The 27,319-nt window shown below is 53.9% G+C and overlaps 12 protein-coding genes across 12 annotated transcripts; 6 read left to right on the top strand and 6 right to left on the bottom strand.

Annotated features, from left to right (window-relative positions):
- Positions 1-994: 994 nt before the first annotated feature.
- Positions 995-2,273, top strand: AB675_9086 (Transcriptional activator HAP5; the record flags this gene model as incomplete). Its single annotated transcript, XM_018149591.1, has 3 exons — positions 995-1,084; positions 1,443-1,499; positions 1,548-2,273. 3 exons carry the CDS (start codon positions 995-997, stop codon positions 2,271-2,273), a joined length of 873 nt encoding a protein of 290 aa, XP_018001590.1.
- Positions 2,274-2,851: 578 nt separating this feature from the next.
- Positions 2,852-6,208, bottom strand: AB675_9085 (uncharacterized protein; the record flags this gene model as incomplete). Its single annotated transcript, XM_018149590.1, has 1 exon — positions 2,852-6,208. The coding sequence occupies one exon, from the start codon at positions 6,206-6,208 to the stop codon at positions 2,852-2,854; it is 3,357 nt and encodes a 1,118-aa protein (XP_018001530.1).
- Positions 6,209-7,968: 1,760 nt separating this feature from the next.
- Positions 7,969-8,770, bottom strand: AB675_9084 (PXMP2/4 family protein 3; the record flags this gene model as incomplete). Its single annotated transcript, XM_018149589.1, has 4 exons — positions 7,969-7,994; positions 8,179-8,305; positions 8,352-8,624; positions 8,675-8,770. The coding sequence occupies 4 exons, from the start codon at positions 8,768-8,770 to the stop codon at positions 7,969-7,971; spliced, it is 522 nt and encodes a 173-aa protein (XP_018001351.1).
- An 821-nt stretch (positions 8,771-9,591) lies between these two features.
- Positions 9,592-10,494, bottom strand: AB675_9083 (uncharacterized protein; the record flags this gene model as incomplete). The annotated part of the gene is made up of 1 exon (XM_018149588.1): positions 9,592-10,494. The coding sequence occupies one exon, from the start codon at positions 10,492-10,494 to the stop codon at positions 9,592-9,594; it is 903 nt and encodes a 300-aa protein (XP_018001582.1).
- A 1,053-nt stretch (positions 10,495-11,547) lies between these two features.
- On the top strand, positions 11,548-13,111 carry AB675_9082 (uncharacterized protein; the record flags this gene model as incomplete). The annotated part of the gene is made up of 3 exons (XM_018149587.1): positions 11,548-11,733; positions 11,784-11,838; positions 11,886-13,111. The coding sequence occupies 3 exons, from the start codon at positions 11,548-11,550 to the stop codon at positions 13,109-13,111; spliced, it is 1,467 nt and encodes a 488-aa protein (XP_018001731.1).
- A 579-nt stretch (positions 13,112-13,690) lies between these two features.
- Positions 13,691-16,250, top strand: AB675_9081 (GTPase-activating protein GYP7; the record flags this gene model as incomplete). The annotated part of the gene is made up of 3 exons (XM_018149586.1): positions 13,691-13,816; positions 13,876-15,181; positions 15,262-16,250. 3 exons carry the CDS (start codon positions 13,691-13,693, stop codon positions 16,248-16,250), a joined length of 2,421 nt encoding a protein of 806 aa, XP_018001678.1.
- Positions 16,251-16,291: 41 nt separating this feature from the next.
- On the bottom strand, positions 16,292-17,514 carry AB675_9080 (6-hydroxy-D-nicotine oxidase; the record flags this gene model as incomplete). Its single annotated transcript, XM_018149585.1, has 3 exons — positions 16,292-16,335; positions 16,389-17,333; positions 17,394-17,514. The coding sequence occupies 3 exons, from the start codon at positions 17,512-17,514 to the stop codon at positions 16,292-16,294; spliced, it is 1,110 nt and encodes a 369-aa protein (XP_018001476.1).
- Positions 17,515-19,098: 1,584 nt separating this feature from the next.
- Positions 19,099-20,115, top strand: AB675_9079 (uncharacterized protein; the record flags this gene model as incomplete). The annotated part of the gene is made up of 2 exons (XM_018149583.1): positions 19,099-19,403; positions 19,476-20,115. The coding sequence occupies 2 exons, from the start codon at positions 19,099-19,101 to the stop codon at positions 20,113-20,115; spliced, it is 945 nt and encodes a 314-aa protein (XP_018001689.1).
- A 233-nt stretch (positions 20,116-20,348) lies between these two features.
- Positions 20,349-22,047, bottom strand: AB675_9078 (putative transporter; the record flags this gene model as incomplete). The annotated part of the gene is made up of 2 exons (XM_018149582.1): positions 20,349-20,971; positions 21,024-22,047. 2 exons carry the CDS (start codon positions 22,045-22,047, stop codon positions 20,349-20,351), a joined length of 1,647 nt encoding a protein of 548 aa, XP_018001693.1.
- Positions 22,048-23,373: 1,326 nt separating this feature from the next.
- Positions 23,374-23,939, top strand: AB675_9077 (uncharacterized protein; the record flags this gene model as incomplete). The annotated part of the gene is made up of 3 exons (XM_018149581.1): positions 23,374-23,433; positions 23,494-23,703; positions 23,775-23,939. 3 exons carry the CDS (start codon positions 23,374-23,376, stop codon positions 23,937-23,939), a joined length of 435 nt encoding a protein of 144 aa, XP_018001739.1.
- Positions 23,940-23,969: 30 nt separating this feature from the next.
- Positions 23,970-25,970, bottom strand: AB675_9076 (N-acetyltransferase eso1; the record flags this gene model as incomplete). Its single annotated transcript, XM_018149580.1, has 1 exon — positions 23,970-25,970. The coding sequence occupies one exon, from the start codon at positions 25,968-25,970 to the stop codon at positions 23,970-23,972; it is 2,001 nt and encodes a 666-aa protein (XP_018001377.1).
- A 952-nt stretch (positions 25,971-26,922) lies between these two features.
- AB675_9075 (uncharacterized protein) lies at positions 26,923-27,270 on the top strand (the record flags this gene model as incomplete). Its single annotated transcript, XM_018149579.1, has 1 exon — positions 26,923-27,270. The coding sequence occupies one exon, from the start codon at positions 26,923-26,925 to the stop codon at positions 27,268-27,270; it is 348 nt and encodes a 115-aa protein (XP_018001422.1).
- Between the last annotated feature and the right edge of the window lie 49 nt (positions 27,271-27,319).

The following is a 27,319-nucleotide window of genomic DNA, read 5'->3' as shown; positions in this document are numbered from 1 at the left end:
CGGTTCATGTTCATGCAGTACTGATGCGTCTCGACGTCATAATATCAAGCTGTTGGGTCTTCTTTGAGAACGAGGCGATTTCTAAGAGTAGCTGAAGTCTATACAGGTGGCAGCGCTGGGCATGGAGGCGGTGTGTTGACCGACAGGTAAAAGTCGTCAACGGACGGGAAGCTCTTATTAGCATGAGCATGTCGAAAAGTCCACGGTCAGATGCCTTGACCGCAAGACAGCTTCTCTTCGACGTATCGTATGCTCAGCATAGCTTAGCAGGAACAGTAAGCATTGTATGGAGGACAGTGGCTGTGAATGACAGGCAGGTTGGGCTTCGCGACTGCCGCAAGGATCATTTCATAACGCGACTTCCCGCTCACGAACTGGAGGCTCGGGGTACCTGAGGATGTCTCTTCGAGGCCACTATTGGCGCAATGGAACCCAATCAGTGAGTGAGGCAGGAAGGAGCCACTCAGATGAGTTTTCCGTGCGCGACCAAGTCGATGGGTCTACGAACCCGAGTATCATTGGCGGTTCGTCAACGCCTTGTTTACTTCCGCGACATGGTAACGAGAATGCTTCCAACAGCACCAGAATATGAAGCTCCGATGCCTGGTTTTCAATTGCTGCCATTTCGTAATCGAGCTGAAGAAAGAATTTCACGCGTAGACAGCCACAGGCGATTCAGCCAAAAGCCAGGCTGGACCCGCGAGAAGAAAGCAAACCCCGCGTGGGCGAAGAGCTGGGCCTGGCGAAGACTGACGCGTGAGATCTTTCGCAAATGACAGTAGCTTTTAGCGTGCCTTCCAGGTATTAAGCGGTCGCACCTCCCTTTAAGGGTTTGCGCCCTCGCACCTGGCCCCAGCTTGTGACCCGACATTTGAATAATTCGCACCTTGCCTGACAGTCAGCCTTATTGACCGAGTCCATCATCTAAACCTCTGTCGTCGCCTGCCTTGCTCTTTCTTTTATCATACACCTTTCGCGCCATCCATCTGCCACTATGGACCAGCAGCAGAGTGGTCAGCAGGGCGCTCGACAGCAACCGCTATACGATATAAGTAATGGTGGCCATTATGGCGCCAGCGCCGCGGTACGTTATTTGGTTGTGCTTCCTCCGGCTGGACCAGCCATCTCCCAAAATCGTCGCGCACAGAAATCAGGCACCTGAGATGTCGCGCATGCAGTCAAAGATCAACAGGGACGCCAGATGTCTTTGGCGCTCAGATCGTTGATGCGAAAAGCGATTCCATCGACGTGCAAGGCTTGCCGAAGGCAATCAGCAATCATCCACCTGACACCAACGCCAGCATTGTCGGGCACAACCGATCGCTTCCATTTCGCACGAATCCAATATCAGAAACGTCGGCGGTCACTTCTACGCTATGGATCCAATTTGTCTTTGCGAATCTCTTTTACCAGAGAGCGAATTACTAACGCGGTCTTCACAGCTCTCGGCACAAGGTTACATTCCCCATACAGAACTATACTCAGGATTATGGTCAAATGTAAGTCCAGTCAAGTCCAAGCCTCAGATCTACCCTAACCAACCCAAGATCAACCAAGGCCTCACTGGCGCCGCCCGGGACATCCTCGCAACCTACTGGCAACAAACCATCAACCACCTCGAAACTGACACCCACGACTTCAAAATCCACCAACTCCCCCTCGCCCGCATCAAGAAGGTCATGAAAGCCGACCCAGAGGTCAAGATGATCTCCGCCGAAGCCCCGATCCTCTTCGCCAAAGGCTGCGACATCTTCATCACCGAACTCACCATGCGCGCCTGGATCCACGCCGAGGACAACAAGCGGCGGACCCTGCAGCGCTCCGACATCGCCGCCGCGCTCGCCAAATCCGACATGTTTGACTTTCTTATTGACATCGTCCCTCGTGAGGAACCAGCGGGTGGTGCCAAGCGGCCGACGACCAGCGGCGGCGGGACTCAGCAAAGTCAGCCTCAAGCGACACAGCAACCGACGCAGCAGCAGCAGCAACAGCCGCAGATGAGCGCTCAGGATTACGGTATGCAGCACGGTGGTATGGCGCCTCCCGATCAGCAGTACGCCCGGCAGAACATGTATGCTGGTGCGCAGATGGGCTCTGATGGCCAGCACGACCCCAACCAGTACGGTCAACCCGCACAGATGTTTGCAGGCCAGGACATGTACAATCCGTATACTCAAGGAGGATTTCCGGGAAGTCAGCAGATGTACCTAGCCGGTCAGAGGCCTCCTTCACAAGGCTACGCTGGTCGTCCCGGTACCGCTGGCAACGAGTAGGATGCGTCTGCTGGCCGCCCCGGCTTCGACGACGACCCGGTGGGACAGTATGCTGGCCGTAAAGGCTTCACAGGCGACGAGGAGAACAAGGAGAACGAGGGCGAAGAGCCTCCTCGCCTACCAAGTTTGGACCTTCTGGAATGGCTCAAGGTAGACAGACTTGCGCAGGCAGTGTGTCCTCCAGAGGAGTAATCGTTAGCTGTCGACCGATAGTGTCAGTAAAGCTGAAGTGAGGCTGTAACTTGGGGAAGCAGTCATATATACCAAGGCGTTATTCTTATCTTTGTAGGCCTTAGGAGCACTCTACGTATATGAATGCGCTTTCGTTCAAGCAGTACGTGATAATGTACACTTCCGAGTTCCCAGATCTTCTGATCTTCAGTTGAGAACTTGATGTCTGCCAACGAATCAACAACTCCGCTTGTGTACCGTCATCACCATGCTACCACCAAACCTTTGGCTTACCTCCGAGAATCGTGTGTATCAAAATTCGAAAAAGTCGTTTGCGTGTCATGTCGTGAATCTGCCTCCCTTCCTCCCAGAGGCCGCCCTGTGTATGAAAACGCCAAGTGTGTGCATCATCCAACGAATGCCCTCTCTCCAACACGAAACAGCATTTCCTTCGCAACCTGTTTCTCCCGCTTACTAACCTTGTATCCATGCCCATGAGTCCCGCCCAGTTTCACGGTCCCCATGACGTTCCTCCATCTCTTCGCCGCGCCCAATTCCATGCTTGGGCTCGGAACCGCCACCATTGAGTCTGTGTCGCTGGCGACCTCTTCGGGCTGCGATTGCTTCAAGCGGTATTTTCCCTTGTTTGCCGCGACGGAGTCGATGGCGACTACGGGACGGAAGCCGCCGAGGCCGCCACTGTTGCCTGTCGGGATTGTTTGCAACGTCGAGGCTGAAGGACTTGGTGCGGCCGGAGAGGCGGGTGTCTGGGCTTGTGGTGAACTAGTCAGCCCCAAAACATCGCCACCATTACTCGCGCTCTGTGCCTGCCAGCCCTTCTGAGCTACTCGCTGCGATTGGCGCCGCTCTATCCGTTCGAGATACTCGTTCATGCCCACTACGCTGGACTTAGGTTTGCCGACAGCAGCGAGCTTACTGCGTGTGCGCGCTAAACCTGCCGGGAGTGGAAGCGCTTTCTGCGCAGAAGTGCTCGGCGACTGCGAAGGTGAGTGTGGCGAAGATGCTGGGCTCTGTTGTTGCGCCACGCCCAGCACCCGCCAAGCTTTGGACTGAGGTCGTCCAGATTTGGTGCCAGATCTGCCTGTTTTGTGCATAACCGAGGTGCTGTCTAGACCTGGGACGATGTCTGCGTCCTCGGCACGGTTCCAGTCGGCGCTAGAGACTGAGTTACACGCGGAATGTCCGCCATATATGTCAGTGACTGGGCTAACCGGTGTTGCTGGTTCGCTACTGTTCTCGAGCTCCGCGATCGTCTCAGTTGCATGTCCAACAGATTTGTTACGCGTGTGGCTACGCCGAATAGTGCTGGCTCGACGACCCATAGGACTCGTGTGACAGTGATGAGTGTTCCTGCGGCAGGAACCATCACAGTGATCGTCCGCACCTGCAGGGTTGGCTGATCGCAGAGGGGCAACGATATCAACAGGCGTAGGCAGCTCGATTGGAACGGTGTTGAGTGTACGCGGCTTGTTCTGAATACTGAGAAGCTCGATCGCACGTTCGACATTGATACCGCTGCCAGTGTCTGTCATGGCGAGGGCGCGCTTAGCGTTGGCTTCGGGGAAGCCCATTTCTTCAACGAGCAAATCGAGGGCTTTGTCGATCGGGTCGACGACCACTGATGAGGTGGACGGCTGCCGCTCATTTTGATCTGCCAGGAACGGAACGCTCGGTCTGGCGGTAGGATAGTCGACCGGAAACAGTGTAGCGCCTAGTCGCGTTGAGACTGCGCGGTTCATTGCTAAAGAGTGGAAGAACGTTGGGTCCACTGTTGGCGAAGCCGGAAATATGGGGTTGCTGACTTGTCTTTGGTGACCGGCAAGGGTGCGACTCTCGCCACGGATAGGCCTGGTGGTGAACGCGGACTGACTTGAGGGGCAAGTCGACGCGGGACGTTGCCGGATTGCGGCATGAGTGTCGAGTCGCAATGCGTGCCGCTGCATCGCAGTCCCTGGTCTGCTCTCGTCCACCGAGCGACTGTGTCTGTGACTTGATTGTCGCGGCAGGGGAATTCGTTCAGCTTGTCGCACGGCTTCTGTCAAAAGTCTCGCCTGATACAATTCGGAAACGGCTCCAGTCAAGAATGTTGACCGAGTTTGCCCGGGCGATGGAGGAGCCCAGGTTGTCAGCCCTAAATACTTTGCCCTGTCGTAGGATGCACTTGACAGAGCAAGGATGACCTGCGGTCCGAGCGTCATGAGATATGAGGTCCACTCAGAGATGAAGTCCTCCTCAGTCATGAGATTTGACCCATTCCAGCTGTCAAGTACGCCAGCTTTCAAGGCTTCGCCACGCCTGCCATGGAAACGCGCCAGCAGAGCCTTCAAACAAGACCATAAGTCGGCCATGTCCTCCAGTTGCTGAGAAGTTAGGCCGTCTCCATTTCCGATTGCAAAGCCCGCCCCATTGTCCTTGTCGAGGCCGATGCAACCGTTCATCCAGTCAATCATTCCGGGGAGGACTTTGCCTTGTGCCGAGCTGTGTCCGAAGAGGGCGCAAAACGTCCATATCCGCCACAGCGCATTGTTCACCTCGACCTCCGCCTGTTGATCGTTTCCAGAAAGGCCTGCTAGAGTGCGAGGTCGACACAGTGGTAAGCAATTGGCGAGAATGATTGTCTTGAGTGCGCGGATCGTCCTGACATCGCGCTGGTAGTCGCATAATGTAAAGTCTCTGGCCGCACGAAGTACTATCATACTCCTTCTAGTCTCCCAGGCGGCCTTTGAGTGCTTGAACATCAACCTGTTCACCAACTTCGATTCGTTTCTCTGGAAGGTATTGAGGAACCCTTTGCTGACTAGCGCAACAGACCTGAGGTCCTCCGGCCGCTCGAGACTTGCCATGATCCGGTAAATCACGTCTTCTGCCGTACGGGCAGTGATTTGAAACGCCCCGACAGATGCGTGAGACTTGGGCTTCCTGGGCGCAAGAGGTTCTGGGGCATCGGCGGGAAGTGATGCCGGTAGTTCGGCGACTGTCACTGCAGAGTGGGATCTAATGCGAAGCCTAGGTCTTTCCGCAGCCATGAACGATGAAGGTGGCCCCAGCGCAGAAGCAATCACGTTGATGCTGGCTGATCTCCTGTGCGCGGCTGGATTGGGCACCGAAGCTGACTTTATTGGCAAACATGACTGCCAATCAGCGGAGACCTTGGGCCGTGAAAAGTTGACTGCTCTATTCTCCTCCGTCTTCGATGAAGGAATAGGCAGCGGCTTATCAATGTTTGGCGTCGATGGGTTGCTGGATTTCTTCGATTCCAGAGTACCTGTCCTCGGTCGCGGAGGGCTCTCTGTCAACTCAGAATGAAACTTGGGTAGAGCCGTAACCTGACTGTGGCTGTCGTCCTTGGGTGGAGGTGTAGGACATTTGTCTTCCACGCTCGAGCAGGAAGAGTGCCTTGTAATTGTTGGCGTTGACGAAGTGTGATTCGAGGATGCTATAGAAGATGATCCAGTAGAGTCATTGCGCACAGGCTTGACTTGTCGAGTTGACACCATGACGGCCGACGCGGGTCTGTCGTGTTTGGCGGGCAAAGATGGCGCAGCCCTCACCGCCGGCCATGCAAAATCCTTTGCTGCCGCACTGGCAGCAAGCGATTCCGCATGTTCTGAGCCGGAGTATCGGTTGAACAAGTCAACAAAGGAGTTGGTGTCCAATCGTGAGATTTGAGGTAGTTGTGGACTGTGAGGTTCTGCCTTGGGTAGGACCACATCTGTCCTTCGAAAGTCCCTCAAGTCCCGCATCTCGGAAGAACCCAGCGAGGGTAAGGTAGAGCAGGAGCCTATACTTTGCGAAATGGTCCAGCAAGCTTGCCCAATTGGGCCATGATTGTGTTGAGTAGAAAGATCACGCTCGCGCACAGCAAGTATCGCACGGGCCCTGAGCGTGTACAGAGACTCGAGACCTTGGGGATCTTGTGATCGCAAAAGCGCCAAGTTCCGATCGTGCTCAGATTCTGGTGTCCGAAGAAAATACCGTCGCAATCGTTGTGTGTTGAAATCTTAGTGCTAGAGTTAATGATTGCCGGCAAGAGCGACAACGAGGTTGGGAGTTGGGTCGACGATTATACGAAACGTGAATTGAAGCGGCGGTGCTTGTAGAAAGTTGCTGGAGATTGTGGTTGGATCAAGATATTGGGAAGGCGCTGGTGGAGTCCGCCCGCATCGTGCTTGCCAGGATTGGGGCTTTGCTTCTAAACTTATTCCGGTTCCCGCCTGGAGGGCAGTGTGCCTGACCTCTTTGGGGGCTGAGCGCGCTGAGCGCTGCGTTTTGAGACAGACTCACAGAACATCCCGGTCGCACTGGAGGCGGCGATTGGTCTAATCTCGTTCTGGCCAGCAGGGTCAGGCCCGTCAGTCGGACGATGCTTTTCTTGTACTTTCAAGGAACAATGGGCTTTTCGGGATGCTCAAAGCTACATGATCCTTGGTAGATCGCAAACCAGATCAGTCTGCGGCAATGGTGCAGAGACGCTGCACCCGATCACGGAGGCCTCTGGCATAATCATCGAAGCAAACTCCAGTTCCATATCGCCCAAGATCGAGTACTGGTGGAGCACAGATCGGCGAACATGCATTCTTGTTCCTGGCCAGGTTTCTGGCAGATCCTCGATTTGCCGTCTGACCTGATGAGTTACCCGAGCGGTGAGTGAACATGATTCGGTGGCAACTCAGACATTGATAAGTGCACAACGGCGATCGAACAGCCGCGCGACTTGCTGGTGCGGCAAGCCGAACGTTGGAAGTTATCAATTGGCTCTGTGGTGCATCGCTGCCAAGCGTTGCGCTTCTCATGAAACAACATCGAAATTACGATCTTCCATTTCCGCTGTCACTTGGTTTCGAAAGTATCGGATTGACACCATTTACAACCATGAACAATACTTGACCTCGAGTGTATCCTTAGCATGACGTCGATGTCTTCGTCATCTCGGCACTGTTGCGCCCCATGCTCGGGTACGGGTCATCACGGTTGATGCTGGGTGCAGAGGGCACCTGAGAGAACAGATTGTATACAGATGCATCTGACCACGCATGAGGGACTTGACACGATTGGACACCGCTAGTGGTAGGATATTTGAAATCGCACATCTGCACGTTGCGCACGCGAGACCGTCGCTTCTGATGGGTAAGCGAAGGGTTGTTCGGAGGACAAGTCCCACGTGAAGTGCTCGGTTAAGACGTCTACAAACCTCGAGTCCCTGTGAGCCCGAGGCCCAGGAAGCCAGAGCACTTAGAAGAGCCGAGGAGCAGACGCGGTCGGTTCACAGGCAGAATATGAGCTGCTGCAGGGATCCGGCTTGGAGCAGGCTCGCACGCCGCGTTCAATCGAGAAGTCTGAGGCACTTTGCGTGTTGGAGTGACCGAAGACACTGTTAGGCTCGTCTTGGTCTCGCGGTAGCTGGATGGCCCAATTATGAAGAAACCTCTGAGCCTGACATGATGTTCGTATAGACGTGTTGGCCCTGAGCAGATTGTCATCGCAGAGGAGTTGTACGAACCTCTTATTTCGCCGCAATCAAAGAGAGATCTGCCGAAAATGATTAGTATGGATCATGATAGACTCGACTCGCATGAAGTCCTCCTCGCGGAAGAGTATGGCCGATGGACGCTCAGGTGTTGGGCACATGCTACAACCTGGACGCAATGATGGCGGCACACTTTGTTCTGTTCACAAGACGAGCAGCTATCAAAAAAAGGGAAGTTTGACTCACATATTCCCCAGAACAGACCAACCACGCTCCCGACTAGAATTCTTCGGTGCACTGGAACGATCGTGAAGTTGAGAATACTCACCAATGGCCAGAGTTTCCAGCCAGCCTTCATCAATGGAAAAGTTTCCTGGTACCATCAGTACATGTAGTGAGTACCACCAGTCGCCACATACCCTCGACACTGCACGCTGTACGCCCGCAGCATCCTTCCCATTGACAAATGCAAAGAATGCGATGAAAGTCGCCACATTGACGACCGATCCCAGCGTCTGATCAAGGCCAAACTTGATAGCCGTGTTGCGTTTGTTCAGCTGTCGGCTACCGTCTGCTGCGACGCCATACCCAGGGAACGTCTCTTCCAGGTACTGCTGCCACAAGCAGTTCGGAGGGCAGGAAATGAGTGTGAATACAACGAATTGCGCCAGACTGACGAGGTTTAGACCAGTCTATTTCCGTTCTCTTAGTCGTGATCTCGCAGAAGGACGACCAGACCTACACCACTTTGGTATGCTTTGATTCCTTGCGCCAGTAGATTAGATACCGCTGAGAGGGCGGCTGCTTGCAACGTCTGCGTTGTAAGTTGCGAGGGCATGGCGGAGTGCTCTGTGTCCTCAAGTCCTTCGACGAGGTGGTTGTTTTTCTTCGATATCGGGTGATGAGCAGTACTGCACGTTCAGCAAGAATAACGCCTGATGCCCTATAACAATATGACCTAGGTCTCGGAGGTAAAGATAGAGGTAGCAATGGTAGCAGACTCACGAATACTTAAGTAGTGATCGGATTGCAGGGACTTGTAGATTCAGTGCATATGCGCGTTCCTGGCAAGCGCAGCTGCCGGAGAAGAAACCCGGTCCCAGAGCCAGAGATGACTGGCCCTTCCTTTGACAAAACCAACTTCCCAACCTGAGCCTCTTTCCTTTGTAGACGCGCACACAAATTGCAATGGCAGGCCGGAAGACTTGCGAGTTAGTTCAATCATGGCTACGAGCTCAGCCTCCGTCTGTCGAGGCAATCAGTGTTGGACATATCGGTCATGAAATGGTCTTCGGATCATGACGCTGTGTGAGGATGCTTACTTAAACTGCTGCAACAGCCGCGTGCTGCCACTACCGTCTCGACATGATGATTGGATGAACTGTACACCGTCATAAGGACTTCAGTGTCACTGATCAGATGCAGAAATCCCGATGACGCTTGTCTGGGAATCTGCACGAGGAATCATTCAAAGGCCGCCTCGCTGTCGGATCAGAATGGCACAGCGCGTCCGAGATGGTAGCAAGTGAGTACAACCCTCGAAAACATACAGCGCGTCGCGAAGAGACCCCAAATTGAATCATCCCGTCTCCTGTACCGCTCCTCTATGCCCAGCAACAGGCTATTCAAGATTGCGCTATGATCGCTGCACCATCAGGCTTAAGCAATCGCACACACTACCTTGAACCCCAGCACGGCAAACCCACCAAACGTGGCAATAACGCCCAACGCAGCCTCCGCTATACCCGCCAGATCGTTATCACAAGCACCAGTTCCATCGTCACTCTCACCTGAGTCACATTTGGTCTCGATCTCAACCTTCATCTCGGCACGATTGTTCCCCTGCTTATCATTGATGATCACTTGCGCAAAATTAGGGACTCCTCGAAGCTCTCCCCCTCCATTCGGTCCACCAACTTTCTGAGGGTCAGCATCGACCATGGTGTTGAGCGCCGCAGCGAGCAGCGACACCATGTAGTCTCGCTGCTCGGCGCTGTCGTAATTCCCCTCGGTGAACCGCACTTTCTGTCGACACCGGCTATCACCCTCGCCAAAGGTCTCAAAGGAGGTGGTGAATACATCCGAATTCTCACAGCCAATATCGTTGCAGACTTGGCTCTTTGCCTTATTGAGCGAGCTGTCTACGGTGGTGCTGCCAATAATGCTTGTCTTCTGCGTTCCGACGTTGACTGCCGCGGACAACGCGGTGTCCGGACGGTCAGGAGACTTCGGATCGAAGCACAGGATCGACTGTCCCGGGATGGGCTGACAGCCCTCGACGCTGATCACTTTCACAGAATCCTTGCAGGCGATGTCGGAGTAGACTTCGCAAACGAAGCCGTCGCTGGAAGACCCAGGAGGGACAAGGACTGATAGGAAGGCATTGGAATTGCCGCAGATGGTGACAGGGGCAATTTGGCCCGCCATGATAGCCTCCACGATGTTGCCGCCACTGACACCGCAGAGATTGTCAGAGAACGCCTTCATTTCGATTGCTGCTAAGCTCGGCGGTGCTAGGAGGAGCGCGAGAGCTAGCAGCTGTGATGAGGTAAGGGCATTCATCGTTGCTATGGCTGAAGCTGGGCAGGTGCCAAATTATTCGCGTTTGGCAGGATGTCGATGCCTTGCCAAAAGGGTGGGACCTCGAAGTCGTGCTCGCATTGTGCGTTGGCTTTGTATTTATACACTCGTTGAGACAATCGAGTGGCGACACTCTACAGTGTTCGCCCCAGAGCAGTATGAAATCCATTACTGCTCTATGCTGACCTCAGAGACAGCTGAAGACGCAAGCGGAGAGCCGGGGCCGGGCTGAAGAACAGTCTATTACTAGCCCGAGCAAGCTCGAGTGGCCTTTCCATATGTGGCAGAGTTGTCGAAATCGCTGATTGGTCGAGAAGTCTCACCTATACTTACGGGCGAAGATGAAATTGAAAACAGACAACAAGATGATTGCTTCGAAACGGGAGTTTCTGGTAGTGGTGAAGTTGCGAAGTGAGGTACACTCCCAGTCCGTGCTGAAATGACCGTAAGAGGTGGTCACCGTCGCCTTAGAGGTGTTGACCAAGCTGACATCGTGACGTCCGCATCGCAGCCAACGTAACAGCACCCCATCCCACCGTCCGCGCCACCATGACCGCCTCGATCTTCGAGCTGCTGGGGCGTACTCTCGAGAAACTTCCTTGCCGCAATGACCTCGTCGCAGACTTCCTCGGCATGCCGTTCAGCGCCGTACCAGGATATCCAGTCTTGTCGAGGGAAGTGGTTGGCGATTCAGTCTGGACTGCTGCCGCGACATGGCGCGACTGATTAGTCTAGGGCGAAGGAAGGACATCGAGAACGTAGGGCACTGCAAAGAATGTCTCGAGAATACGACAGCGACGCAGGTGGGCCGTAGCATTAGGTGCCCCTACATATGGTCGTAGTAGTGTCTGGAAATCTTGACTGAGGGTGGAGGTATGCACTTACGGGACTGTCCTCGACACGAAGCTGTTCACATGAGGCGCGTACGGTCACCGAGCAACAGATAATTCACCTGCGTTGCAACCAATGGACCTGTAGAGGCCTCTGTAAGTCTGCCGCGCACTCACAATCGCCTACCCACATAGTCAGGCAACGATGAAAGCCCTGAGCCTGTCGAAATTGCTCTGGACTGGTCTTGCACTCTTTGCCCTACTTCTCTGGCTGGCGAGCAACGTGGTGGTCGTGGCAGATCTTCGTCAACCACTGCGAGATGTGTACCCTACCATGTTTCTGATGAGGCAAGGGTTCAGCCATATTCCCGCGAGCAATCCTGCCTACAAGGTCTGACCTCTTACGACTCGACAAAACCTGTCAACACTGACAGATGACAGTTTGGCAGCCACTGGCAGCATGCGTTGGACGGACGAAGATCAACGAGCGCTTCGGGTAATCTCCCGTGACTCCTTTCTCGATCAAAGTGCTGACTTGCTCAGATACCTATGTTGAGGTGACAGTCGCAAACACATCCTGTGTCTATCTCGAAGTGAGCTTGTACTGTCGCAGGAACGGCCCATCATCACCACCAGCGCCGAACGCCCGGCACGTCTCTTCGATGCGAGATCATGGCTGTGATTCAGATGTTTTGCAATCCGGCGCGAGACTAAGAGTCAAGATTCAGGATCGGACAGAACGGGAGTACCACGTTACCCACGGCAAGACAGTCAAGCTAGCCTGCGGTCTCGCTCAAGACCAAGCACATCACATTCGCATCCGGGCTCTGCTTCCTTCTGATCCTTCGAAAGGAGTGCGGCTGAAATTCGATGGCCTATGGCTGAACCGTGAAGGATATCTGGTCCGCGCGCTGGCCGCTGGACAGCCGTATATCGAGGTGGCCTCCGCTACAAATTTGAGCATTCCGAGCTCATATCCATCGTTATTGGCATCAAGACTCAACATGTCACACGTTGGCATAGATACAAGAAACAAATGCTTGTCAGCCCACAGCGAAGGTGGTTGCAGCGATCTCAGGAGCCATCACTTCGGGAGTAGGAACACATGCACACCTCTTGGATTCTTCTCTCACCGCTTCGATGTCGAGGCACCCTCGGCACACATCCTAGAGCTGGGTGAGTCTGATGCCCTTCATATACTCCGCCCTGGGGTCACAGAAGATCAGGTCGGTCAAGCTGTGGACGCCCTTGTCAAACAATATCGCGCGTTCATTCACTCCATCCGAGCTACGGCTCACGAGTACGCGTCAGGCCACGGCATAGCCATGAATGTAATCGAGACCAGCTACGCCTATAACTCGGACAGTATGGCTACACCCATACTCTTGCTTGTCCCTTTCACGCGTTCCCGTCAGGCACGCCAGCTACTGAGATCGATCGTTTCAAGGACGGCGCAGGAGGCTAGGACGGATGGTGACTTGTACGTGGTCTGGGCTGACACAGAGAGATGGGTCACCAAGGACGATATGCTTCGAGGGAACGACAGCGCGGCAGGGCAGCTGTCTGATCATGCCCACACGAAGATCGCTTTTGGTCTGTCTGAGATTCTATGCCCACTAATGCCAGTGGTGGCTGGTTGCCACTACCATGTTCCACGCAAATACGATGGTGAGCTTCATCTGCCGGACGCAGCTGGTATGGGCAGACTGCTTGAGGAACGGAAACTGGCGCTGATCAAAGAAAGACTGGGTATTTTCGGGGCCAGCTAGCCAGCGCGGATATCAGGGCGACATTGCAGATGAGCGTCAGTCAGTCGAATGATACGTCCCGCAAAGACAGGCACCTAGTCGCTATTTCATATCAGACTCATTCCAATGTGAACCTATTAAACATCGCAGAGTCGTTCTTGCTGATGACTACTGGTCAAGCCGGATGACAGGGTGGCCATAGAACCGGTTGACGAAGGCTTCAGCGAGACCGGCTGACAAAACTTGATACGGCTTGCTAGATGTGTGCTCGCGCGTCGACCTGCAGAGGAAGGCCGTGGAGACACTGCGAAAACAACTCAGCCTATCGTTTTTATGCTAGCTGTCCCAACGATAGGGTGCCGAAGGCGTCCTGGGCATAGCGACAGTGCTCGCAGGATCCAAACGTTTAAGACCAAGATCTCGTGGGGGCTGTGCGGGGACATATATTCGCTGCCTTCAACGCCACCCCGCGCTACGTCACGCGCAGCCACCTTCACGTTGATCTAGGCATCACTCAGTCCTCCCGACTACTTGATGTTCGACGGTGGACCTACATATCCCTAAGCATGCCACGGTCTTGCTCTTGAAGTATCAGTGATTATGGCTCCTTCTCCCGCCGGTAGTCTCTACGACCTTTCCGACGACGAGGAGGCCGACTATAACACGATCGCCGAAGCGACCTCAGGCAAGGGCGTCAAATTGCTCTTCTCCAAGAGCAAGGTCTACGTGCATCCTACCTCTCTTCGAAAGACAACATCCCTGGATTCATTGCTCTGGTACAGCAGAAGCCTGCACCGACCGAGGGCCGCCCGAGCACCGGCTCGAGCGACAAGAAGGCAAAGAATGCAGCCAGCTACTTCCTAGCCTGGGTGCCCGAGTCGACGTTGGCCCAAGATGATCTCAACACATATGTCAAGGTTGACTTGAAGGAGACCGACTCGCCGCCCAGAAGAGCCTCACTCGTCCCGCCGATACCCCTCGCCACCTTCGATAGCGCCTCTGTTGGCCCATACGCGTTCTCCATACCATTGTCCAGCGTCTATTCTGTTCTTGTAAGACCACCGAGTTTGGGGTGGTGGTTTGGAAGCATTGTCATCAACACAAAATCTGGCTCGAGCCTTCCTGCCCTATTCTTCCACGACTCGGAGTGCGAGAGCACAATACTACAGAAGAGAAAGCGAGCGAGAGAGTCTTTCGACCCCTTTGGCGAGGGCGGAGACCTGTTCTGGGGTGGCGATGAGGTTGTCAGATGGCTGAAGCGCTATGTCGAGGTTGAGCGTAGCACGGCCGAGCCATCAGTCTACTTGATCGATCCAACAGAGGAAGACAGACTCGGGTTTGGTCAGGGGCGGAAGTCATTCGAGGCAACAGACCAGCCCAAAAAGGACGCTGATAAGTCGAAGCAGAAACAGCAGGGCATGCAGATGGATCCGATTACCAAGACACTGAAAGAAACTAGATGGAAGATATTGGAGCAACTATCCAAGGTCACAACCTTTACGCGAAGAACAGCGGAGGACCTTGCCAACAACAAAAATGTGCCGCCACAAGTCCGGCGTTTGATCCAGAACCCAGAAGTCCAGACTATTCAAGACGAGTTCGACAGTGCTCGCCTGTATCTGGCTCGATGGGCGATGGGCATAGCCGAGCAGAGCGAGAAAGAAAAGAACCAAAGAATATGGACAGCAAAAGACGTCCTGGAGCTCGAGGAAAGTAGTGTTGGAGATTTCGAGATCCTCGACATGGAAGTGGGCAAGATGTCGCTATCAGAGGGCAAGCGGAAGCCAGTTGATATGAAGGAATGGAACTCATTCTTCGATTCCGTGGGCCGCCTGCACGTCACGCCTGACGAAGTCAAGGAACGCATATTCCACGGAGGACTAGATCCCGAAGACGGCGTTCGTAAGGAAGCCTGGCTGTATCTCCTGGGCGTGTACGACTGGAACAGCACGAAAGATGAGCGACATGCCTTCATGAACTCGAAGCGCGATGAATACATTCAGCTCAAGGGCGCATGGTGGGATCGCATGATCGAAGGCCATCCAACGCCTGAGCAAGAAGAGTGGTGGAAGGAGCAGAAGAACCGCATCGGTAAGTGCTTTCCTTCCACTTCAACGATGTATCTCGTTTCAATCCTAACCATCTTGCTGACCGTGCGACTTCCGCTATAGAGAAAGACGTACATCGAACTGATCGCCATATCCCACTGTTTGCCGGCGAAGACATTCCACATCCAGATCCATCCTCGCCATTCCACAATCCCGACGGCCCAGGCACGAATGTGCACATGGAGCAACTCAAGGACATGCTCCTAACCTACCTCGAATACGACACGCCGCCATCCGATAATCCCAACATCTACAAGTCATCAAATCCACATCCACAGAACCTCGGATACGTGCAAGGCATGTCCGACCTCCTTTCACCTCTATACGCCGTCTTCCAAGACGACGCAGTCGCCTTCTGGGCATTTGTACAATTCATGCAGCGCATGTCAAGAAACTTCGTTCGCTCTCAACAGGGCATGCGCGCCCAACTCTCCACACTCGACCAACTCGTGCAGCTTCTGGACCCCAAGCTGTATCTGCACCTTCAATCAGCCGACTCAACAAATTTCTTCTTCTTCTTTAGAATGCTTCTAGTATGGTACAAACGCGAATTCGACTGGCCAGATGTGCTCCGACTCTGGGAGGCTCTCTGGACAGACTACATGTCGTCGCAATTCCATCTCTTCATCGCAATGGCGATCCTCGAGAAACATCGGACTGTGATCATGGAGCATCTGCAGCATTTCGACGAGGTGCTGAAGTATATCAACGAGCTCAGTGGGACGATTGAGCTCAAGGAGACACTGATTCGGGCAGAAGGGCTGTTCAAGCGGTTCGAACGGACGGTCGGCGTGGTTGATCGCCAGACTTCGTTGCCAGCGCCTAACGAGGGGCTGAGAAACCGCAAGGGGAAGGCTATGGAGGAGGACTTGGCGACGGAGGCTGAGATTGGACGATTGAAGGACAGACATGATACGGCACCGGCACAGAGCAAACCTGGTCCGTCAACATCAACAAGCAAGTCTCCGTCGAAGGAGGAAGAGGACAAGAAAGTCATCACTCAACAGCTTCGCCAGCTGATGGAGCGGAAGGTGTTCTGGTATCCAGAGTAGACCTTTCTATATCGTTGCGTCGCCAGCCACCGTTTACTAATTCAATAGGCAAATACCACGAAAACCTCTTTTCCGGATCCCAATCCTGTTTCAACTGCCTCAACTTCTGCAGTCTCTGTTCGTCAAACCCGTACCAACTCCCCATCCCGCCCTTCTCCCGCCCATTCCCATAATTCACATACGCATGCAGTTCCTCCGGTTTCCTTCCGGCTCCCGCGTTCAGAATCTTACGGATGCCCTCCACGAACTCCCTCGCCTTCCCATCCAGGCCCCTCTCCCCAGCCCCGTAAATCACAAACGGCGAGATCAACAAATTATCCCCCCGCCAGGGGAAACTTGTCTCCTCATCAGGCACGCTCCGCACAGCCTGATCTGAGTATCCTTCGATCGCGAGCCACGTCTGGTTCAGCGCCGGCGTCTCTCGGAACGTCCGCGCCATGAGATCATAGACCTGGCGCATGGCGCTGATGTTGTACGGCGTGTGGAAATCGACCGGGAAGCGCAGGAGGCTTGCAGCGTTCGGCCAGCAAGCTACGGCGTCGGCGGAGGAGAGGAGGAATTTGGAGAGGGCGGTGTAGGGGACGACTTCGGATGTCGTGCTGAGCGGTTGCAGGGCGATGAGGGGTTCGATGTGTGCGGCGAGGGCGGAGGCGGGGCTGTCGTAGAAGGCGATGTATGTTATTATGGGGTCCGTGGTGGAAATGGCTGGGTTCAGGCTTATCATGGACATGTGTACCGCTTCGGCAGGCTGGTGCTCGACGATGGTGTTGACGGTGGAACACACTTCCTCAAGGCGGGAGCCGGGGAAGGTGTTGATCGAGATCGCCCAACTTTCGTGGCCGGCGGCAGGGTAAATCTTCAGCTTGAATTCAGTGACGATACCGAAGTAATGACCGGCGCCGCGAAGCGCCCAGAAGAGGTCGGGATGTGAGGTAGCGGATGCGGTGACGATGCTGCCATTAGCGAGGACGAGACGCGTGGAGAGGGTTTGGTCGGCCACGAGCCCGTACTGGCCTTGGAGGCGGCCGTGGCCACCGCCAAGGGCTAGGCCGGCGAGGCCAACGCATTCGCAGACGCCTGTTGCTGGAGAGGATTAGTGGTCTGGTTGATGACAAGGAAGGGTTTCAGCGGTCCCAGGCTTACTGGTTCTGTATCCTGCTGCCGCGAGGGCTGGGTTCAGATCGCCAATTCGAGCGCCGCCGCCGACGATTGCATACGATTGCTCCTCGGCGGTGAAGACCTCGATGCTGTTCATCGCGCCCATGTCGATCTGGATGCCGCTCCTGAGCTTGGAAAGATGTGAGTTGTCGCCATGCTTCCCCGACGTCGCAAGGAATGGTGCGTTGTAAGCATTGGCATATCGGATCTGGTATTGCCTCTATTTAGCAAAATCTGATCTATTACGTTGGAACATGAAAGAAGGCCCTTACTACAGCCTGCACATCCTCCTCAGTCTGAACATGCACAGAAGCAGCGAACGTGGGCGGATCGTGTTCCTGCCAGCGAAGCGTTGATTGGCGGAAAGAAGCTGGTGCGTCCGGTGTGTATATGGTGGCATTGATTGACAGGAAAGGGCTCAAGTCTGTTCTTATGCTTTTCGGCAAGAGAAACGAACGGAATTGCGGGATACTTCCCAGTGCTGCTAGGACGCTGCTGGGCACAAAATCTGGCAGTATTCGTCCGAAGAACAAAGCGAGTGACGCAACCAGTACAGCCAGCAGGATAGTCCTTGGCTCTGTCATGACCATCGATCACCTCGAACAGCTTCCGAGCAGTTGTAGAAGAACATGATGGGGCACATCCTCTTTATGAAGTAAGGACTTACCTAGCGACTATTAGAGCACGAGGTCGTGGGTGCTCGACGGTCGTGTCGTCAGGCAGTTGATGCTTGGCCATCGTTCAGGCACTGAGTTTCACGATCGGGTAAGCGTTGCGCAACCCGAGAGCGATCCAACAAAGTCAAGGGTTGTACACGCAGTCGCTCCGAGTCATGGGGCAGATACGATCGCATTATAGTGACCACCGATAGGTAATCAAATGGTCGCATTTAAGATCCAGCCAGACCGCCCTATGCAGATTTTGACGTGGACTCAGGCCAGCCTACCGCCAAATTCGCATGAGTGGCCGAGAGTAGGAACGCAATCAAGCATGAACAGCTCCTTCTGTTGTGGGCAATTTACAGTTGGTGGGTCGCTTTCGGGTCTTTCAAGCTTGACCACTGATAACCTGTAGGTGTTGCTGCCATGTACCTGATGTGAGAATCTTTGCGCACCTCTATCCCGTGCCAGTAGCATGGACTCAGGCGTCCTAAACAAGACTGCGAAGAATGCGGACGGCCTAGAGGCTGACTCCATCACACTTTGCCTGGTTGCCTCGTCGCCTAAAACTTACTTATTCTCCTGGACACCTCTCAGAGACTGAGAGCAAGCTACTGAGCTAGATGCCTGGCCTCGTGGTAGAATAGAGGCCCAAGAACACAGCGAATGGGTATAGCTTGCCAAGCGGAGGAGACGACGATGAGGCGCGCCGGCAGTCCATCGAGGCACCGCTGCTCACAGAGTCATGTTTGGCGTCGACGTGGTCCTTCAGGAGCTTAATTCAGGTGGTACCAGAGTTGGTTGAGTACCTCCGAGTACCTTTGAGGATGAGTACCTTATACATTTCCTACAAAAGTGATCGCCACTCTGCTCGCAATGATGTTTCATTTCTCGTTCATTGACCACACTCACATTTACACCCAGTACCCAAGACCTTACCCATCCGCTTCCCGCAACCCAAACGGGAACAAGAACAGAAGCGACAACTCCAAAACATCAACAGCGTATCACCGTCTTCCACTTCCACCATTATGTCCTCGTCTCCCACCTCCAACAACATGTCCTCCTCTTCCACTTACACCAACAACTCCTCTGGCCCCTTTTCCAACTCCTGGTCCGACATCATCGTGCCCGCTGATACCGACAACGAGTATCGGATCATCTATCTGCGGTCAGAGAATGGCTCAGGTGAGCCAGAATATACGCTGCTCCGCGTAGAGCCCGTCGATCCCGACAACACGATTCACAATGTCCGATACCCCGAGGAAATGTACCGTGGTCTGCTAGATGCCACGAAGAAGTACGTGGAATCATCACTGGCCCTGGGCGAGGAATGGTAAGTGATGCTCCTTATGCTTCTGCCTGCTCTTGTTTCGCCGTGTTTGGGCAGTATACTGACACTGGTCAGGCATATCGTCGGTGAAGTCTTTGATTCCAGACTCGTTCTGACTGGGCTGGAGATGCCGGATTGGGATCGGCTTTGCAGGTCCAACACGCCATCCAAAGCTGTGCTTTTGGAAAGAGAAGGCTGCGAGAGCTTGAACGACAACATCTCATCAGAGGACGTGTGCGACAGAGGCTGCAGAGAGATCTGCAACGAGAGCTTCGAAGACTCGTTCGGCTACCCATTGGAAAGGCAACAGGCTCGGTGCAGTGCAAGACTAATGTCCACCAAGGTGTGGGAAGCTTGGTGGAAACAGAGGCCGGAACAGCAGCTCAAAGAGGAAGAGGAGCGAGAACAACAACTCACACAGGAACTCGAACAGGAGCCACGCAGCCGAAGTGTGTCTTTCCGAAGCGCTGTCGGTACCGGTGCCAGCTCACGAAGCCATCACTCTCAGCACACCAAGAAAATGCTGGCGGACCAACGAGGAGAAGGCTTGGTGCTCCGAAAGGCAAACCTCGAAGCTGGAACCGTTCGGGAAGGATGGCTGAAGCGGTTGTTTCGAAGCGTCACGAAGATTGGTAGCGGCCCGGAGATGGAAAAGCGGCCTCGACTAGGTCCGATTGTGAAAGGAAGATGGCACGGGAAGCCCATCAAGGCTTGATGAGTCGAATGAAGCATGCTGATGACGATGTTGGAGTAGTAATCAGTGTACACAGCGTTTAATTGAGCTTGCTGCATCCACATTGGACGCTCTTGAGCTCGAAATCTGAATGAGGTCGAAGCCTAGGAATGAACCAAAGGATTTGTTTCAATAGCGTCAGGCATCGTGGCCATCCTTGAAAGTCATCAGTCCTTTTGGCTCGCTGCTGATCTCAGCCTAAAGTTGCCCTTCCATTACAAGCCGTATTTGAACAAAGGGCTACGATCTCCCATCTCCTCCAATTGCTCCGCCGTATACATCTCCTCGATCTGCTCTCTCGTGTAGCCCTCCCACCGCTTGTTGTGTCTGCTGTACAGCCATTCAAGTGTAACAGCACTGATCATGCCTGCAGCTGCAATAGACAGACAAGTTCCGAAGCCAGTTGGGTAGCTCGGACTTTCGGTGTTCAAGAAGACCCAGCTGCCAATGAAGCCACCAGTGTTGCCCATGGTGACCAAGAATGCTACACCTGCAACACGTTTCTCTGCGCCGGCTAGATTATTCAAGCACCAGGTATTGTTCGCTGGAATGATAGGATAGACACCAATGCATACGATCACCACCATGGTATAGCACAATGGAATGTTATCGGCAATTTCGGGTGAGTAGCGAAACAGGACAGCCATGGAGACCAGAACGCAAGCCTGGAAGAAAAGAATGGGCACCATTCTCTTCGAGTGCTTGTCGGCCCAGAGGGAGCTGAGAACTGTGGCGATGGCCCCAGCGATGTAGGGAGGCGCAGAGAGAAGCTGTGCCGTCGTGGATTTGTAGCCCATATTTCGAACAATTTGAGGCATCGTATACTTCATGCCGTTGTCTGCAGGGATGTGTCAGCCTCAATTAACGTGTCGTGCTAGGGAGAAACTTACTTGGAATGGCATTGGATGCAAAGATGATAGCCTGCAAGTAGATATGGCGGTCGCAGAAAATAGCCTTCATCGCCTTCCAGTCGACGTGCTTCTTCTTCTTCTCCTGCTCTCCTTCCGAATTTGTGTTCCGCGCAGCATTGCTGCCACGGGTTGCCCGATGTAGGAGGACAAGATACCGTTGCTCGGGTTCCGACAGCCAGCGCCCTGACAGAGCGGGCGTGTCTGGGAGGAACAGGAACGTAGCAATGCCGAACATGACTGACAGGATGCCTTCGATGATGAAGATCCATCTCCAGCCCTGCTTTCCACCCAGTCCATCCATCTGGGCAATGCCTGCTGCGAGAAGACCTGAGAAGGCGCCAGAGGCAGCACTGGACAAGTAGAAGATGGCGGTCCGGGACTGGGTTTTGTATGGTGGATACCAATTGGAGATCAGCCAGACTGCTCCTGGGAAGAAACCAGCCTCGAAGACACCGACGAGGAACCTTGAGACACATAGACCGGCGAAGCTGGCGGTAAAGCCAGAAAAAGTGACAACCAGGCCCCAGCAGGTGACCAGGATGCCCATGTAAAGACTGGGCTTTGCGAACCTAGCCAAGAGGACGTTCGACGGAATCTCCAGTAAGATGTACGGGATGAAGAAGACCGAGACGGCAATGTTGTAGTCTGTGCCGGTCATGCCTAGGTCCCTCTCTAGACCCTCGATCTTTGCGTTGCCCAGATTCGCACGGTCCAAATGAGAGATTAGGTAAAGCATAGCTAACATCGGAACGACACGAAAGTCGATTTTGCGGAAGATCTTCTTCTCCTGTGCTGGGGTGAAGCCGGCCATGAAGCGGGATTCCTCTTCGTTCAGACCGGCGCTGTAGTACTCTTCGTACTTGCCGGACTTGCCCTCCTCGAGATGGTCGTAATCAGAGTCGGACTTGGCCAGGGTAGTCGTGATTTCATCTTTGGCATCATGCACAGGCATCGTGTTGACTGCTGCTGGCACCGGCTGAGCAGTGACTCTCTCTGAAGCCATCTTGCAAGGAGTGGTAAGACGTGCCTTTCCGAGTGACCAAGGAAGAGACTAGAAGAGAAGGCAACAAGAGTCCTCCGAAGCGAGGAAAACAAATAGCAGACCCTGCTGTTCTTTCCTCTTTATATCCAAATGACATAGTGTATGCCATGCACTGACTCGGTCCAGCAAGAGTTATTGCCGATCGGCCATTGTCTGGAGTAGGTTACTACCCCAAAGAGTCTGGGCAAGCTGGAGCTTGCCAATGCTTGGTGGCGGGGACGGGGTGTCCCCAAGATTGGTTCGCTTGCCCGTCCATCGAGATAGGAACTCGCTGTGGCTGCATGCTGATTAAGATCGGAAGAGGCCCCGGAATCGAGATCGATCGTGCCTGTGCCGCTGTTGAATGGCATAGGGGACCGTACAGAGGCACTGATTCAGGATAGGAGAGTGAAAAAGATGGACCAGAGCAAGACTCGGCTCGAGATCAACTTCAAACTGCTGGGCATGCTCCTGCCAATCGCCGCTGCACTATTTGTTGGCGGTTGACCCCAAGGCGGAGTACATGAAGAGCAGAATCTGGAGGAACAACTTGGCACATAACTTGGCAGTGGGTTTCCCCAACTTCCGGCGGTGTCTCGGTTATAGCCGGGGTGTCCCTCGGGAATGGAGATCTTGGACGGTTTTCCTTCATTTCGACGCCTGGAAGGACATTTCCATGAGCGGCCACTCCGATGCGCCCGGGCGAACGAATAGGCTTAGTGTCCTGAGCAGGACCTGCACTGACTCGCTACCTTCTCTCTGGGAGCCCATTAGGACTTCAAATTAGTGCATTCTGTGCAGATGTCAAGGGCTTAGCATGTCCCCCGTGGGCAGAGTGGATGGGCGAGATCTGGAGCATGCTTGAGCCCTCCGAATCGGAGGCTCATGTAGATGAATTCGTTTCGTTGACGTCGAACAAGGCGCCACGCTTTCAAACGTGTACTTGGCCATTCGCAGTGGCGCTCTGGCGTTTCTGACACCGCAAGTGCTTGTAGGCGTTCCGACGTAAGGGACTGATGAAGTCTGGACAGACTCTTTGTAAACTGTGAGGGCACTGTATGCATCCACCATCTGCCTCGTCGCATCGCGGAAGCAGAGTCGCCGACAGGGCGCGTGCGACGGGGGTCGCAGAAGACTTGCCCGTCGCGAGAAAGCGGTGGACGCCTGAAATGCTGTGCACACGAAACCAAGTAGAGGTTGTCCTGGACTGTGAACAGCTCAACAGCATCAAATGTTGTTATTCATCTCGTTACAAAAATAATTCGTAAAACATTTGAGAGAAGAACGACAACAGCAGGAGCGATCCGGATGCCAGTGTCAAAGTACCTGCCTCAAGGCGAGGGGTACCTCAAGTGGTTCCTGCTCTATGTAAGCCAACTGCCGCACATCCAACGAAAATTAATAGTATGGGATTTAATATAAGTACAGGCCATCATCGCTGGCGGCATGCATTCCATCAGCTGCTATCTGATACCGATAAAGGCCTTGATCACTTTCACCGGCCCCAAAGCACCGCCTAGGGCGCAGGCTTGGGCACACGTGTATGGTGTCAAGAACTTTTACACGGTGATGATCAGACTGTATGCCGCATACGAGCTCCAGAACCATAACCAAGCGACGTACTTCTTGACCATGTGGGTACGTATTGCTAAGGAAGTCGGGCGAGGGAGCAGTCTCCTCGTACATGTTCCCTCTGACAGATGCACTAGACTTTTGTGGGTGTCCTATGGCTCTTCGGTACTGAAGTCTTTGTGTATCGCACAATTGCGCTGAGGCATGCTATTGTGCCCTTCGTGTATTGTCCTATCGGTTTAGTGTGGATGTGGCGAGAGATGGACTATTACCTGCCAGATCGAGCGATCAGGGCTGCATGAGTTGCGAGTGTATCCAAACTGAAGTCACTGTCATCCAAAAGCCAGCCGTTTCTGACCTTTCTCAGGTTTCTGACCTTTCTCAGCCTTTGCCGTCTTCAACGCGCCTCGACCTCTGCTGGCCACCGACGCTCCTCCACGGCTCGTTTTGTGTGCATTACTCGGAGCACCTGGAGGCCTGCTATTGGCTTGTGGTCGCGGTATTGACGGGCCTGGTGCATCTTGTGCTGCCAATGACTTCGCGAAGTGCCAGTCCTGATGTTCCTCCCGCCCACTCACCTCGATGCGCTTGTTGCATTCCTTACAGAAGTAGGTCGCGATATCTGCTTGGTGCAATGGTGGTGTCGACAGTGGGACGTGTTGGGCCGCGGCTTCGTCACCAGATATCTGGGGCTCTTCAGCATTGAGGTGTGCATCGTTGTCGACTACTTCCTCATCATCACGGCTTTCGCTCTTCGCAAAGAACCTCCCAAGGTCTGTCTCGCCTGTCCTTCTCTTCTTTGCTGGTCTGTCACCATCATCTGCCGGAACCGGTGTAGCACTGTTTGATCTCTCAGCTTCCAGTGCTTTGGCTTCCTCGCCCTTCACCAAGAAGCTTCCAATGCCACGATTGCCTTGAACGCCCTCCTCGAAGCCACCAACACTAAGACTCAGGTTCGCGCACGGCCAGGCCCTGCCATCGACGATTACCTGACCGAGCAAGGTTTTCGAGAGGTCGAAGAGCATAGTGTCATCTATCTTCTTGCCCATTGGTATCGGAATCTGGCGGCTTCGCGTTGTGCCACCCTGGCGGTGGTGCAAATTCATCGTCTTTGGCCGCCGCTTGTTCTCTGTGACGCCCTCCTCGACCAAACGGGCGTAGATGTCGGACACGAAGATTCGCAGCCACTTCACAGCTTGCTCGAAGCTGTTGATAGAGGGTCGGAATGACTTTGCTGACAGCATGCTCTTGATTTGTGTTCGTGAGTTGACCTCTGAGGTATCTTCGCCGCGGATGATCTCGTGTAGCCAGGTTCCAGTGTCATCTCCTAGCTTGGATTTGAAGGTCTCGAGCGGTATCTCGAGCAGTTCGACCACCGAATCTGTGTTGAACGTTTCTACTACCTGGTCCCCTAGTTTGCCTCCCAGATTCCTGATCTTCGTGAACTTGAAGTCTGAAAGGAATTGCTGGATGGCACGATTCCGCACGATAGTCTGCTGGTTGGGTTTTCGATAGCCTGCGCCCAACTTCGCCATCATCTTGTTCCGAGCTATACCTGCAGAAGTTGTGTAGTGAAGCCTTTCGAGAATCGTCTTTCGCACGTCACGCACAATGCTTGCGCCGATGTTGATGCAGACATCATCCCAATCCGGGTCATCATCCTCAGTCTGATTGATGTCAAGGTCAATCAGAGCATCGGCTTCCCAGTCCAGCGCAGTGGATGGAGGAAAGGGCAGCTTCTCGGTTGGGTCATCGTACGGCGCAACCTTGAGTTCGGGATATCTGGTGACCAAAATCGAGTAGATTTGCGCCGAAAGATCAAGGAAGACTTCATCTATTGATGCCTTCTCAACTTTCTGGATCGGGGCCGCGGGCAAAATTTCCTTAATCAACGCAAGACTCTTCCGCGATTCGAGCCTGTAGGGATCTAAGCTGACTTTGTCAGTCGAGATGTGCTTGTCGGCTCCTTCTCGATATGCCCATTTATCGTCGCCTTCTCTCCAGGTTGCGACATGCTGGAAGGTAATGTTGGGACACTTCTCGCGTGCTTCCTTGGGTGTCACATGGCGATTGAGGCCGAAGGCTCGCGCTGGATAATTGATAGCGATCAGTCCCTGCCATTGCTGGACTCCTAGTGGCTGATCATCCGGCAAGCCCAGTCGCACCGATTCGCATTGCGCGTAGAAGGCATCGTAGTCGATGAGTGCAATCACACGCAGAGGACAATTCACCGACGACTGTGCCAGTAGGTTGAGCTGCTTGTAGGTGAACTTGGACTTCCGTCTTCGGCCGCCTGTGGGCGAGGACAGCACGAATGGTTGCGGCGAAGACATCGCAGCGCGTCGAGGTCGGCACCGATGACTCGAGCCCACCTATCCATATTGCATCATTGAGACTGACCTCGAGTCCATCCAATATGGTCCTTCGAAACTTCGCATTCGGGTAGAAAATCCATTATACGCGTACAGAATAAGACGCGTTCATGATTGACGTCAATCGCACTCAACGTGGAGGAGGAACTTTGGTAAATCGAGTTGCCTAAAACTCTGGTTATCTCCGGCGCCTATGGGCTCCAATTCTGCTCTGCCCCAGGCTGTGCCCTCTCTGGCTTCTTTTCTATTTTCACCGTGATCTGCAAGCTGTGCATGCAAGAGCGTACGCTGCCCCGCGTCGTCGTCTTTTGCATTGTCGACAAGCCTTCGAGCCTCAAGCTGGTCGCTTGGCTGGTAAGTGCGAGTTGTCCTTCCCGGTGAGGTCGAGAGAATGGAACATGTCCTCCAGGGTAGGCTCTCCCTGGGTCACGAATATCCGTTGATGCTGACCGTCAGCCGAATCGCTTGACGTGTTGTACCTGCATTACGAATCATATCAGACATCCCGACAGCATGTGCACAGGAAGTGATCAAGCTCCTAGCCACCATACACGTGTGCTGGACGGACCGCTCAACGGGTTCTGCGACTGCCAATTGAAGGGTGGCTTGGGTAGGCACCATCCCCCGAGATCTGCTCGGGTCTCCACTTCGCGAACTTGAGGCCCCCAATCCATGGAATCTCCGCGTCTGGCGTGTGAGGCTCGGCCTCGTACATCCACAGTGCCTCGTCGACCGCATCAACGTAATGTACAGGCACCACAATTGATGGTTGACTTGAACGTGGTATATAAGGTGAGTCGTGGAGACCTCCGAGCAAGATAGGTCCAGCACACCAACCCAAACTACCAAGCAACCAACCTACACAACCAACCTACACAACCCCTCCATAACCTCGTCTACCACCACAAAAACCATGGGTCTCATTAAGGCTGGTCTCCTCGTTGGCGCCGGTGTCTTCGCAGGCAAGAAGCTGAACGAGCGCAAACATCAGAAGCAGCAGAATCAGAGTTCCAGTCCTCCACCTGTCCAGGTGCCACAACAACACCAGGAGAAATTCCCTTATTACCAGTCTCAGACTCAGAGCCGATCGCCCGGCTCAGCAGACTCTTACTACAACTCATATCCTCAACTCGAGTACCATCAGCAACAGCGTTCTCCTCATGAGAAGCCCCTGCAGTTGAACTTTGTGGAGCCCAAGAAGGGTGCTTATCCCAACACCTATGCTGGTGAAAAGTCGGCGCATCGGTTTGCGCTAGACTAGAGGCGCTCTCGGAACCAACTTTAGGAGTCTCCTTGGTGGAATTCGATTG

The sequence above is a fragment of the Cyphellophora attinorum genome (assembly GCF_001299255.1).
Source record: "Cyphellophora attinorum strain CBS 131958 chromosome Unknown Contig9, whole genome shotgun sequence".
Taxonomy (NCBI): Eukaryota; Fungi; Ascomycota; class Eurotiomycetes; order Chaetothyriales; family Cyphellophoraceae; genus Cyphellophora; species Cyphellophora attinorum.
The sequence above is the reverse complement of the archived record's forward strand: the minus strand, read 5'-3'. Positions and strand labels throughout refer to the sequence as shown.